At 55.0% G+C, this 14,422-nt stretch overlaps 1 protein-coding gene across 1 annotated transcript; it reads left to right on the top strand.

Annotated features, from left to right (window-relative positions):
• Positions 1-5,304: 5,304 nt before the first annotated feature.
• On the top strand, positions 5,305-13,082 carry LGI3 (leucine rich repeat LGI family member 3; the record flags this gene model as incomplete). The annotated part of the gene is made up of 8 exons (XM_082656978.1): positions 5,305-5,510; positions 6,386-6,457; positions 7,271-7,342; positions 7,663-7,734; positions 7,835-7,906; positions 8,562-8,731; positions 8,885-9,049; positions 11,123-13,082. The coding sequence occupies 8 exons, from the start codon at positions 5,305-5,307 to the stop codon at positions 11,938-11,940; spliced, it is 1,647 nt and encodes a 548-aa protein (XP_082513104.1). The 3' UTR covers positions 11,941-13,082.
• Positions 13,083-14,422: the final 1,340 nt, after the last annotated feature.

The following is a 14,422-nucleotide window of genomic DNA, read 5'->3' as shown; positions in this document are numbered from 1 at the left end:
TCGTGGGGGCTTGTTCACCTGCATGTGCTTGATGACCAAAGAATCCACATCTAAACCCTTCAGTTCAGCATCACTCTGCATTTTTAAGCACGTGCAGCAAAATTCCGCACTCTTTTTGAACCGCCGACCCTATGTCCAGCCCCCAAATTGTAAAAAGGTGTGTTTGGCCTGAGCACACCTACCAGCTCCACAATTGTAACAAGGGAACACTGCACATTCCTTCTGCAAAGTGACATCATTCAAATACTTGGTGGCTTTTTGGATATGCATACCCTCGATAGCCTGAGCAGTTTCACAGATGTTCCTAAAATGAACACGAAGATTTGAACTTCTGGATTTGCATGATTCCGTGGGGTTTTCTGTATCAAGTGAATAGCAAACCATTTTCAGAGATCAAGCTGGAGTCTTATGATAGCAGTTCCATGCCTGACACTTAGTCCCAGACAGCCTTGCACAGGGCTGAGGGTGGTGACTGATGGGGTCCCCATCTCCTCGTTCCTGAATCAGCCCACCTGCTTGGTGTTGCCTCGCACCCTGCCCTCTCGACACTCTTCTTCTATATCCTCTGATCCTATATTTGCCCTGAGAATGTTACTCACCCAGATATGAACCACTTTCTGGATCTTCTTCTCCTCTCTACCTCTTTCCTGCCTCTTTGCCCAAAGCCATCTCTGTTGTTTTGTTGTAGTAAACCACATCGACTAATGGCTGCATCCTTTCTCTTGGGCTCCCTCCACTTGCTGGGCCAGGTGTTCCCTACAGCGCCTCCACCTCTAAACTTTCACGTGAGTGTTAAGTCAGAGCCCCACACCTCACTCCTCTCTTGGCCTCACCCCCTGTCCTCCTTGTACTTGAACTCCAACACTTCACCCCAATTCCTGTCCCTTGCTGGGGCCCCCTCGCACCTTGGCCCTGCCCTTCAGTCATGAGCTCGCCCCCAACTCTCCAGCCCTTGCAGGATCCCGTGTCCCCACAAGGACCCCCTCTCCAGCTGGAGAGCCTTCAGCCGCCAGGTTGCACAATGGCATGGCATCTGAGCTGAGAGCCCCGAGAAGCTCAGAGAAGGAGAGAGGGACAGAAGTGTTTGCTTCCCCCACCCTACTCACCCCCCAGCTGCCACTTTAAATATTTGCCTAAGCCTCTAGCAGCAAGTGTCCTAGGAGGAGTGAAAGAGGGGGAGGGGGCTCCGGGGAGAAAGGGGGAAGAAGCATCCTCCTCTCAACTGTGTGCAGCTTCAGCTGCGTGCAGGTGCCAGATGCAGGAGACAGCCTGCCTGCAGGGCCCACCCCTGCCCACCCCAGGGCCCCCACTCCCGCCCCTGGTTGTCCTGGCAACACTGGGACTGATTGGCTGACTCACGAATACTGGACCTGAGCCAGGTGGGCAGCGGGCCAGTGGGAGAACCAAGGAGAATGGCAAGCATCTCGGGGGTCCCTGTGGGCATCTGGGGCAGGGGGCGCATAGTCCAGCTGTGGGGCTTGTTCTGAGCAGGTGCTGTGCTTAGGGCTTGCCATCATCCCTGGCTGCTGGGAAAGGGATCTCTTCCTTGGAAGGAAGCCTCTGCTCTCTTGGGTCCTCAGTCTCCCCTGCAGGCTGCCCTTAGACTGTAGTTCTTACAACTTTGTTTTTTTCTTTCTTCTTTCTTTTTTAACTTGTTTTTGCCTATTTGGAGGTTGGGGAAGGAAGGGTGATCTCAAGTTTCATAAGGGAAGTTCAGATGCTGGCACTGACCTGGTAGAGGTTTCCTGTCTTCCTTCTCAGGAATGGGGGCAGGACCTTCCGCTGGGCATGCATGGCTGTCACCTCGTCCCCCACACCAGCCCTCTGCTGCAGGCTTTTACATTTTTGGCCTTTACTTAGGCCATTTCTCCTTCCTGGAAAATGCACCTTCAACGCCTCTTTACTTCTCTGAATACCACCGACCCTAAAAGGCCAGGCAAGAACCAATGACGCCTCATCTGTGCTCACCACCCCAGCCTATGGCGCCCCCTCCCTCCTCCAAGATCGCCCAGCCTTCCTGATGCACTTTCATCTGCCACTTAGCAGGCACTGCTGTCCCCAACAGCTACATGGTTTTTTTTGGTTGTCTTTCTTCCCAGAAAGCCTGCCGGCCCTGGGACCAGCCCTGAGACCGTGCTTTCCTGAGGCTTCCCTCAGGTCAAGGAGCATGCAGGCAGCCAACATGTAACTCTATTCAATGATAATAAGACTGTCACCAAACGTGGGGGGGCTCCTGGTGAGGGGTCAGTAGTTTATGCCTTCAGTATGTCCTCAGTGCTTCACTGGCCAGCTCAGCTCTGGGACTTTGAATAAGTCATTCTGCTTTTCTTGGCTTTAGTGTGTTCATCTGCGAAATGGGTCTAATACAGCCTGTCCTGTCCCCCTCTCCAAGCTGTTGTGAGGATCCAATGACATCACGATGTGAAAGTCCAATCTTCATGACTATCATCATCTACTTCACCGCCAGGGCACCTCTTCTCAGTAGCTAAGAATAGGACCCAGACGGAGACTTCCCTGGTGGTCCAGTGGTTAAGAATCCGCCTTCCAATGCAGGGGACGCGGGTTCGATCACTGGTTGGGGAACTAAGATCCCACATGCTGGGCCTGCGTGCTGCAACTACTGAGCCCATGCACTCTGGAGCCCTCATGCCATAACTAGAGAGAAGCTCTTGCGCTGCACCAAAGAGCCCGCGCATCACACGGAAAGATTCCTTCCCAACAAAAGATTCCGAATGCCACAACGAAGATCCCACATGCCGCAACTGAGACCCGACACAGCCAAATAAATAAATAATTTTTTTAAATGGTCAGAAATTGGAAGCAAAATTTGTGGAGCTTTAGGGCTGGAGAGTATTCTTTAAAAAAAAAAAAAAGAAAGAAAAAGAAAAAAAGGATAGGACCAGGGACTTCCCTGGTGGTCCAGTGGTAAAGAATCCGCCTTTCAATGCAGGGAACGCGGGTTCGATCACTGGTTAGGGAACTAAGATCCCACATGCCACGGGGCAACTAAGCCTGTGCCACAACTACTGAGCTCGTGCGCCTCAACTAGAGAGCCCATGTGCCGCAAGCTACAGAGCCCACGCGCTCTGGAACCGGCACACCACAACTACAGAGCCCATGAGCCCTGGAGCCTGTGTGCCACACTAGAGAAGAGAAAACCTGCACGCCACAACTAGAGAGAAGCCCGCGCGCCACAACGAAAGATCCCGCATGCCTCAACGACGATCCCGTGTGCCGCAACTAAGACCCAACGCAGCCAAAAATAAAAATAAATAAATCTTTAAAAAAACAGAGAGGAAAGAATAGGACCCAGAGTCCCCCTTTCTGTCTGTCTCTGAGTTAAACCTCTCTGAGAATGTGGGTGATGGAGAACCCCATGGCAGCCACTCCTGTTTGTGCCTCCCCTTTTCCTCCTTCCAGCCCCTCAGCCGCAGGGGATGAACAAGATTCACTCTGCCCTTTGTGTGCTGGGCAGAGCCGTGCCAGGGACGGGGGTGGGGGGGGGATGGTTGCCCAGCTGCCCCAGCCACTCTCCCCACCCCCACTGCTTGTCTTCCCACAAGCTGGCATGGAGAGGGCAACACGGGCAGCTGGATGGGCAGTAGCAAGTGAGCATCCAAGGTCAGGGGCATCCCTGGCTGGGAGAACATGGACTTAAGCTCAGACCAGAGAATCCTCTACTAGCAGAGGCTGGGGACAGCTGGGGAAGCATCTTATACCTAGCGATCTCAGTTTCCTGGACTGGCAGCCCAGCCAACTGACTGTACCTGTGAGCTCTTGGGACAATCAAATGCCCCCTCCTCACCCCTGGGAAATAACGTAGTAGAGAGCAGCAGTTCTCAAACTTTTTGGCTGCAGGACCCCTTAACACTCTCACAAAAGTAGCGAGGACCCCAAAGTGCTTTTGTTTATGTGGGTTATACCTATTGATATTTACCACATTGATATTTACTGAGAAATTTTAAAATATGAATTAATTAAAATAGCAATAATAAACCCATTCTATGTTATAACATACATAACATAAAATTTTTTATGAGATTAACTATTTTACAAAGCAAAAATATTAGGGAGCAGACTGTCATTGCTTTACATTTTTGGAAATTTCTTTAATTTTGTTAATTCAGTTGAATAGAAGATACCTCTGGAAAATTCCAGGGTACTTCTATAAGAGCATGAAAGTGAAAAGGGCAAATAATGTCTTAACATTGTTAGGAAAACTGTTTGGACCTCAAAGACTCCCTGGAAGGTTCTCAAGGGCCTCTGGGCTCCCTGGACCAGACTTTGAAAACCCCTGGTATAGAAGAACGGCTGTGGACTTTGGAGCTGGGCCGGTGGATTTAAATCCCTGCTCTGTCACTTTCTTCTTCGGGTACTACGGGCCTCACTTTTCTTATCTGTAGAAGGGGATTAATATCAAAGACCTCAGAAGGTTGAGGCACTTAAGTAAGTAGAGTACACAACACGTAGTAGATGTGCTATCAAGCTGGGCTGCTTTCCTCTTGATACGGGCTTCAGTTTCCTCGTTTGTTAAACAAAGGGCTGGACTGGAAATGTCCAAGGCCGTTTCCAGCTCCAACAGGCTGTGGTTATTGAGTGAGGAATGTTCTGGAATTCCACACATTCCCATTCCAACTCCAGTGATATTTCCCCTTTCAGCTCCCACAGACACAAAGGCACATTCTGTTTACTAGCCTGTGGAGACGTGAACACAGATACACACATGTCACTTATGACACATGACATGCCCATGAACTCTTCTTAGAGGCCGCTGAGCGCCAAGACATACGCACAGGTACACAGAGGTTCATGGATCTATACATAGCGCAGAAATGCCTGCCCGGGGGAATATGTGCCTGTGCCTGTGCCCGTGCAGAGACAGGTGTGCATGCGTGCAGGATGCACAAGGAGACCTCGCACACACGCACTCACGCACAGCCACGAGCAGATGGCCCCAGAGACCGCCCGCAGGGTGTGCAGCAGCGGCCAGGGCCGCAACCACTCCTTTCAGTGGCTACTCCCCGCCCGGGACTCCCCGCTCCGCCCAGCGCGCCCCCGCCGCCCGCCGCAGTCCGCGTACTCCCAGCAGGTCAGCCCTCGGCTCGTCCCGGGCTCCGCGCATCTCTGCATCTCTCCGAGGGCTCGGCTCGCGGGAACGAGCAGGGGAGGGGACGGCCGCCGGCGCCCGAGGGCCCGAGGAGTCGCTCTCCGCAGCGGGCAGCTGGGGCCCTAGCTGCGGCAGCGGCTGCCTGTGGCGCCCGCGCGGGGTGGCCGAGAGCGGTGGGGCGGGAGCTCGCAGGCAGCATGGCGGGGCTGCGGGCCAGGCTGGGCTCGGGGCTCGGGTTGCTGGCGCTGTCCACGCTGGGCCTCTGCCTAATGCTGCAAGTCGGCGCCAAGAGGCCCCCCAAGACGCCCCCGTGCCCGCCCAGCTGCTCCTGCACCAGGGACACCGCCTTCTGCGTGGACTCTAAGGCAGTGCCCAGGAACCTGCCCTCCGAGGTCATCTCTCTGTGAGTGCTCTCGTCTGGGGTCGGGTGGGGGGGGGGTGGGAGAGCTTGAGAGGGGAGGAAGGCAAAAACCCGCTCTGGGAGTGGGTGGGGAGAAACCCTGCTCCACCTCTACAAAGTGTGGGGACCAGGAGGGCTCCAGGGGGTCCTCAGGACTGCAGATTCAGGCATCAGCCCTGGCTGGGAGCTCTGCAGTCGTGCAGGCTCAGCAGCCGTGGCTGGGAAAGCTGGTGTTTACGGCCAAGAATGAATCGTCACCACCATCAGCATCAATGAGACCTACTGTGTGCAGGGCTCTGGACTTGGAGGGAGGGGGCTGTTTACATGAGCATGGGGGCCCCTGCCTGTGATGTCACACCAAGGACAGAAGGCTTCTTGTGGGGGAAGGGTGGCAGCAGGGGGAGGGGTGGAAGTGAGATACACTCCTACAGTGCCCTGGCACGGGCAGATGCCTGCCACTGGTCTCGCCAGCCACTCTGCACGGGGCCGGCCAGCCTGTCACTTGCAGCAAGCGGCCTCAGGAACTAGACAGGCTGTGTGGTCCCTGAGAGCAAGATGCGAATCCACCCCCCCCATCCCAGTGCCCCATCCCTCAACAGCACACGGCGGGTGTCTGGATGATGGAGAAGGTGCGGGTAATGGAACCTTCTTTGGGCTGAGGTCCTTAGTGCTCAGAGAGGCAGTAGCGGAGGATGATGAGGAAGGCAGGCAGTGAGCTTGTGAGAAGGGAAAGACAGCCTCAAGTTGGGGGAGGAGCCAGGTGACATGGGGAGTTTCCAGGGCGAGGGTATGCAGAAACCATTGCCCTGTCCACCTCGTGCCACCCCAGCAGAGTCCCTGCATACTCCCCTCGGTACTGACTCAGGTGTCCCCTGCAGGACGCTGGTGAATGCTGCCTTTTCAGAGATCCACGATGGAGCATTTTCCCACCTGCCACTGCTGCAGTTCCTGTATGGACAGAGCCTTGCTGAAGGAGGCCGGGGAGGGGTGGGGGCGGGCAGGGGAAGGGGCAGATCCTGGACTGGGGAGAGGGGAGAGGTTGTGAGTAGCCTTGGGAGGTTAAGAGGCAGGCGTCCCTTACTTTCTCTCCAATGGGAGAGCCACAAACAGTGAAGCAGTGGGGAGTCAGGAGGGTTGCAGGGACCAGCAGTTTTGGGGAAGGAAGATGGGGGTTGCCCACAAAAGCAAAGAAGGGGGTATTTGGGGCCCAGTTAGGAATGGACTTTCCTCCTCTGCAGATCCCAAAGAATTGGGTGCAATAACTTAGGCTGGTGCCAGAGGGTGGACACTGCAGGGGAGAGAGCTCATCTTAGAGACAAGTGACCCCAGGGATCAGGTTCTGAAGAAAAGGCTGGGGGACTGAAAGGGAGGGAAGACGGGAGGGTCTGGAATTCTAAAAGGGGCTGTTTATGTTTGAAGCCCCAGTTGCAGGAGAGAATATATGTGGTTATCCTCAAACTTGCCATCCATCTGGGAGGGACTGGAGAGAGCTGGGGTGAGGGTGGGAGCACAGAGCAGTGGGGAAGGACCCAGCTTGACAGGAAAGGTCCGCCCCTGGCTGTTCTTACCCTAGGAGCAAATAAGGACCCTGGGAGCTTCTGGGACCAGAGCAGGCTCCTGCCTGGACCTGCCGCCCAGGCTGCTCTGGGGTTCTCTGCTGGGGTCCCAAGGGTGGGAGGCATGGCCCGGGGGTGAGGCAGCCGGCTGGGGGCTGGCGAGGCAGGTGTGCCATTGGAAGCTCTAATCCACCTTTGTCTCTGCAGGTTACTCAATTCCAACAAGTTTACACTGATTGGAGACAATGCCTTCACAGGACTGTCTCACCTGCAGTACCTGTGCGTGGGAAGGAAAGGGGAATTGGGAAGTGGAAGGGAGGAGGGCTGAGGGGGAGGGGAGTGAGGAGGGCTGGGGGGAGGGGGGGTGAGAGCCCTTGAATCCTCTGACTGCAGGACCCAAGCAGAAGGTCATTTCATCCATCCCTCTGCCTAAACCATCCCGCCCGGATGCCCTGTCACCACAGACTTAATGTCGCCAGATTCAGAATGGAAGCCTGTCTTAGGGTCATGGGCTGGAATCTAGGTGGGGCATGGGAAGTAGCTGGTCGAGGGTCCGGGATTCCCAACTGGTGGCTGAGACAAGTGCTCTTTTTCTCCAGCTTCATTGAGAACAATGACATCTGGGCACTTTCCAAGTTTACCTTCAGAGGACTCAAGTCTTTGACACACCTGTGAGTACATCACACTCGTACACCAGACCAAAGCCCCCTGTCTCCTGTGGCCTTTGGCTTCCGTCACGATCTTCAGATGACCCAGGGGTCTCTCTTGCAGCTCACTGGCCAACAATAACCTGCAGACGCTGCCTAGAGACATCTTTCGGCCCCTGGACATCCTGAGTGACTTGTAAGGCCCGAGTCCTACTTCTTTTGACAATGGCACAGAGGGACACGTCCCTGGAGGGAGGGGTGTGGGAGCCAGAATTGGGAAGATCATAAGGTCTTGACAGGCTGGGAGGGTTTGGGTTTGGGGTGGGGAGAAGGCTAGGTTGAGTTATATATAGATTGGCAGCCTTTCAAGTTGGGGTTCTTCAAGGCATCTGTGGGCCCTCTTAAAATGCACACGAGACGTTATGTATATATGTTTTTTAAAACATGTGCTTTTAAAAGCTATGTTTGATTTAAATCTATGTTAAAGTCTGATAGCATAGCCACAGTCATTGATCAGTATTTCTACAAGAACACAAAAGCCCTGGATTGTGGAAGGTTTGGAGGAATTGGGATGCAACAGATAGTCGTGCAGGTCATACACTGCAAAAGGCACCTGGCCAAGGAGGCAAGTAGGGGATGAAACTCAGCCTGCACTCTGCTGGCCAAGCACGTGTCCACGGGGCTGCACCCACGCCAAGGGGAACATTTTCCTAACTGGCGCAAAGATGCCACATGAGCAACCAACAGCAGCCTTGACAATATCTACTTCTGAAAACCTAGATGGCCTGGGTGGGCAGAGCAGCTGGGAGCCTGTCCCTCTCTGAGGCCCCTCCATTACCCTCATGATCCAGGGACCTGCGGGGCAACTCGCTCAACTGTGACTGCAAGGTGAAGTGGCTGGTGGAGTGGCTGGCACACACCAACACCACGGTGGCGCCCATCTACTGCGCCAGCCCGCCCCGCTTCCAAGAGCACAAGGTGCAGGATCTGCCGCTGCGGGAGTTCGACTGCATCACCACAGGTAGGAATAAGCTGCCCCACCTCGGGCATCAGGCTGGGCCTCCCCAGGGAAGCTCCCAGCACCCTGCCTTGCCAGTCGAGTAACCCTCACCACCCAGAAAGCTCTTACCCTCCTCCCTAACCACCACACCCCCCGCCCGACCCATCCCTGCAGATTTCGTGCTGTACCAGACCCTGTCCTTCCCAGCGGTGTCGGCCGAGCCCTTCCTTTACTCCAGTGACCTCTATTTGGCTTTGGCCCAGCCAGGAGCCAGCGCTTGCACCATCCTCAAGTGGGACTATGTTGAAAGGCAGCTTCGAGACTATGATAGAATCCCAGGTATCTGCGCCTGGCCTGGTTGCGGTGGTCCTTATGGTGGGGTGGGCTCCATTGTTCCTGTTCATTGAGTTCCTATAGGTAGAAGGATAGATGAAACATGGTCTCTGCACATAAGAACTTTCTAGTCTTTGGGGGGAGGCTGACACATACACACATAACATCCAGATAATACGTAGGTGTTAGGAGGAAGACATGACCATAATGCTCTGGGAGCACAAAGGAGAGGCCTACCCTGGGCAATCAAGGAAGGCTTCCTGGTGGAGTAGATGCCTAAGCTGAATCTTGAAGGATGAGGGAGAGGGAGGAGTGATGTCCAGGATCCTGGCTTAAGTAACTGGACGGTGCCAGAGAACTAAGGGAGATATAGGAGTGGCCAGTGAGCTCAGTTTGGGATCCGCTGAGTTTAAGCCGAGTCTAGAAGGCTGAGGGAGACTTAGCTAGGAGAAAAAATGTGGGAAGGGTGTTCTGGCAGAGAGAACAGCATGAGCAAAGTCAAGAGGGTGTGCAACAGCTTAGCATGCGAGAGCATGCACGTGTAAATAGTTAGCAGCTCACCGGATGACAGCATAATGTTCCAGGTGGAGAGTGGCATACGAGACCCGAGAGAGATGAGGACCAGGCCATTGACAGGTTCTGAGCAGAGTGTATGAATCAATCCAATCTGTATTTTGGAAAATTCCCTCTGTGAGCAGTGTGGAGAGTGCTAGGCACGAAGCAAGACAGGTGGGCACACCAGAAGGGGTTCAGCTGGAGCCTGGACTGGGACAGCAGCAGTGTGGATGGAGAGGTAGAATAAGGGGGGATTGAACTGACACAAAAGGAAACAGAAAGTTTAAATTGCCCTGTATCTATGAAAGAACTTGAAGTCGTTACATAAAAAACCCTTCTCCCAAAGAAGACTCCAGGGCCAGATGGTGAATTCCATCAAACATTTAAGGAAGAAATAATACCAATCTTACACAAACTGTATGAGAAAGCAGAAGGGAGGGTTGACAGGACTTAGGGACCGGTCAGCGGTGGGTGAGGGAGAGGGCGGCAGTGTTGGGGATGGCTCCCAGGATTCAGGATGGGGTGACTGGGTGGAGCCGCAAATTGAAATCAAGAACGCAGGTTTGGGGGTAGATATGGAGCTCAGTCTCGGCAATGCCAGAGTTCGAGAGGCTTGTGGGTGTGGGGGGAAGGAGGGTCTAAGCTGCTGCTCAGGAGCTGGGGGAGTCATCAGCATCTGGGTGCACAGACCAAGGCTGTGGAAAGGACTCAGGGCGGTGACTTCCAGAGCCTGAGGCTCAGCACAGGCTTCCCTTGGGAGACAGGTGGGATCACGAGGAGGAGGAGGGTGGTGAAGCAGCGCTGGCAAGCAGGAGAGGAGAGGTGATGACTGGGGACACCGAGAGAGGCGAGAGTGTGTCCACACACGACTCCGGTGCCTGAGAAGGGGTCCGGGCAATCTGGTTGTGGTGCAGATGTTCTTGTACATAAAAGCCCTTTCACAGGTGGGAGCTCTTGGGGGATTGTGTTTTCATACACAAGGCTCCAAGGCTCTGTTTACCTAGGCTTTGTCACCAGCTGTGGCTGTGTTCAAACTCTTTCTCCTTCACCTGCCTCGACATTCGCCAGTGGGGTAGCTTTGGGCAAGTCACTAAGACTCCGAGCCTCAGTTACTTTCTGTGTGAAATTACAAAATAATAGGGTGTATTTCAGCGTGATTCATTGAGGCAATGTGGTCACACTTAGCACAGTGACTGTACACAATAAAAGTTCAATAATGGACATGACGGTTATACAGTCGGTCGATATCTAGCGGCACCTACTTTGTGCTCAGTGTCAGCTTATAGTTGAACCTTGGGGTCAAGAGCAAAGGGAGGGTGATGCTGAGGTTGATTATTAGCTGTGAGACAATTAGAAAGCATCGAGCACCCAGTGGATATTCAGCAGGGAGAGAATACTGTAGCAAAGAGACTTAGTCTTCGCCCACTGTTGGAAGGGACCAACCCACTTTTCTGAGGGTGTGGCGTGGGGCAGGGGCTTGCGGGCCCCCTGACGCTGCCTGACTCGCTTCCCTCTATCCTGCAGCCCCCTCTGCAGTGCACTGCAAGCCGATGGTGGTGGACAGCCAGTTGTATGTGGTGGTGGCCCAGTTGTTTGGTGGCTCTTACATTTACCACTGGGACCCCAACACCACGCGCTTCACCAAGCTGCAGGACATCGACCCTCAGCGCGTGCGCAAGCCCAATGACCTCGAGGCCTTCCGCATCGATGGCGACTGGTACTTTGCCGTGGCTGACAGCTCCAAGGCGGGGGCCACCAGCCTCTACCGCTGGCACCAGAACGGTTTCTACTCCCAGCAGGCCCTGCATGCCTGGCACCGTGACACTGACCTGGAATTTGTAGACGGCGAGGGCAAGCCACGCCTGATCGTGTCCAGCAGCTCCCAGGCCCCCATCATCTATCAGTGGAGTCGCACCCAGAAGCAGTTTGTGGCCCAGGGCGAGGTGACCCAGGTGCCTGATGCCCAGGCTGTGAAACACTTCCGCGCAGGTCGCGACAGCTACCTGTGTCTCAGCCGCTACATCGGCGACTCCAAGATCCTGCGCTGGGAGGGCACCCGCTTCTCCGAGGTGCAGGCGCTGCCCTCCAGGGGCTCGCTGGCCCTGCAGCCCTTCCTGGTGGGTGGCCGCCGCTACCTGGCCCTGGGCAGCGACTTCTCCTTCACACAGATCTACCAGTGGGATGAGGGGCGGCAGAAGTTTGTGCGGTTCCAGGAGCTGGCGGTGCAGGCCCCTCGGGCCTTCTGCTACGTGCCTGCTGGGGACGCCCAGCTGCTCCTGGCCCCCAGCTTCAAGGGACAGACACTTGTGTACCGACACGTGGTGGTGGATCTCAGTGCCTAGAGGGGGTCCGAGGCCTCTGGGTTCCTCGGAGCACTGGAGGCTGGGTGGAGCCTCCGGGGGAGCAGCGTGTTTGCCTGTGTGAAGACACATGTAGCCAACCTGCATACATGCCCTCACGTACACATCCCCCCGGCCAGCATGGACCGTACTGTGGACTCTAGCCCAGGGATGCCACTTAATTTTCACTGTAATCAGCATGAAGTCTTGTATACGCACCAGACCACCCAGCCCCTGGTGCCCTCCCATATGTGGACGCCGGTTCACCCCACACCACCTCCCTTGCTCTGCTGCCTTCCACATGCTCTGGCCCAGGGAGGGGTCCTGGGAGGGCTGGAGGCTGAACCGCTCGCTCCTGTTCTTCAGCTTATCCTTCTGACCCTCTGGTCTTTCCTGTTGGTGCTCCAGGTGTCTGTTTACCTGCTTATGCTCTGCATTGCAGCCCATGGCCACATCCTTCATACTGCCGGGTGCACTCACCCACGCTCCCCGCCTTCTGCACGCACACGTGGACACGGACAGACTCCCTCAGTTACACGCACACACACCTGTCTACACTCCCATCTCCATGGGCACACATGCAGATTCAGCGCTGGGTCCCCTCCATGACCTTGCCTCTCTTCCTGAAGGGGCACAGAGTACCTGTCCTCCTCTGCTCACCCCTGGTGTGGCCAGCCTGCAGCGGAAAACAATTGGAATGGTGGTGCCAACCTCTGGACACCAGCTTGACCTCCTGGGGGCAAAGCCCCTCTGCCCGAAGCAATAACAACAGCTCCAGCAGACCCTGCCTTCTTCCCAGCGCTGTCTCAGTGCTCACTGGAGTTTCCTTCTCTGACCCTGAATCCAGCTCACTGGTGAACAGGAGACCACCCAGATGAAAGCCTTTCTGCTTTTCTTTCCTGTAGCCGCCCCAGCCCCAGACCACACCAATGGGTTCAGCCCCACCATTGGGATATGGACCCTGCGCTGTGTTAGCTCCTTTGGGTGTGTCCAAGGGCTGGCCAAGCCGGGGTCGCTGCAAGCACTTGAGGCATCTGGGCAGGTGCCAGGAGTGGAGGTGGGCTGAAGAGCATCCTGGGGGCCCTGGTGCCCCTCCAAACCACAGAGGCACACCCCAGGAGCACTGCCTTTCAGTGCAAGCTGACTGCCGCAGCGGGGAGGGAGGGAGGGTCCTGTGGGAGCGGCACCTGGCAGCCAAGCTTCTGCTGCCCTCTGCTGTACGCTGGGAACAGAGGGCTCTGAGATGTTAGGCTGGTCGGGAAGGCACAGGGCAGGGAGTCTCTTCCGTGTGCCCAGACTGTGTGGGGACCTCCAGGTAGGAGGATGCCCAGGGGCACTTGGGGACAATGCTCTGATTCACTTGCTTCAAATAAAAAGTTTCCACCCCATTGACGGCTCTCAGGTATCCAATGGTGATGGTGAGCGGCACCTGTTTCCTTAAGAACAGAGCTGTGTTGTCTGTCCCTGCTGCTTGCAGGGGGCCAGCGTCAGTTTCAGACCCCCTTCCTCCCTGCTCCCCTCCCTCTGAGGAGTGAGTAGGCACCCCAAAGTCAGCCGGTGCTGGGGTCAGAAGTTCATGGTGATGACGCTCAGGTGCTGGGTGAGTGTGACTCGTCTCCGTCACCTGGGGCTGACTCACGGCCAAGTGTTCCTTCTTGGAGATCACAGTCTTGGGGCCCGCTGAGACTGGAGGCTGTCCCTCGGTCAGGTCAAATCCAACCAACAGGGCCAAGGACAAGCTCAGCAGTCCGTCTCCTCTCCACCCCCCTCTGCTGGACAAATATGTGTCATCGCTGCCACCCTCGGCCCTAGGTGTGAGATTTCCAGCAAGTGGACTGATTTCTCCAAGCTGAGCTTCTCCTTCTGTAAAGTAAATAATAAAACCTACTTTGTCCGATCCTGATTCTGCCACTTACTAGCTTGGAGGTCTCAACCATATTCCTTCGCCTATTTGTATCTCAGTTTCCTCATCTGGAAAATGTGGATAATCGTGCTACCTATGTGAGAGGGTTAAAATGAGATTTGAATGCATTAGATTTATAATGTGTTAATATATGTAAGGCTTAGAATCATGTGTCTGGCACAGAACTAAGATTTTTTTTTTTTTTGATTGTAGGACTCTAGGAGATACCCAGGTGGCTCAGAGAAGGCTGCTTTGTGGGCGAGGAGAAGGTTGATCTTTGGGGAGACCTTCTGTCTGTGGATTAGGGTTCCTGACCTATCTTCAGTCTCAGAGCCCCTGTACCCTACATCTTACCTTTAGCCTCAGATGCCCACGCCTCACAATAGGGAATCTCATAGGTGATGTGTTTGGGTTTCCACCTCCTAAAACCACAGTCACGTGCTCTTGACTTAGCAGGTATCTCTTGGGACCCCCCCAGCCACACTGTCCTGGGAATGCCTTCCTGCTTTCTCAAATAGGGAATGGGCCCTCACGCTGTGCCAGGGAGAGGTTGCCAGGGAAAGAGGGTTGAGTCTCCCAGAC

This window comes from Grampus griseus (genome assembly GCF_964374135.1).
Source record: "Grampus griseus genome assembly, chromosome: 6".
NCBI lineage: Eukaryota > Metazoa > Chordata > Mammalia > Artiodactyla > Delphinidae > Grampus > Grampus griseus.
Note: the sequence above shows the minus strand (reverse complement) of the source record. Positions and strands in the feature narration are given on the sequence as shown.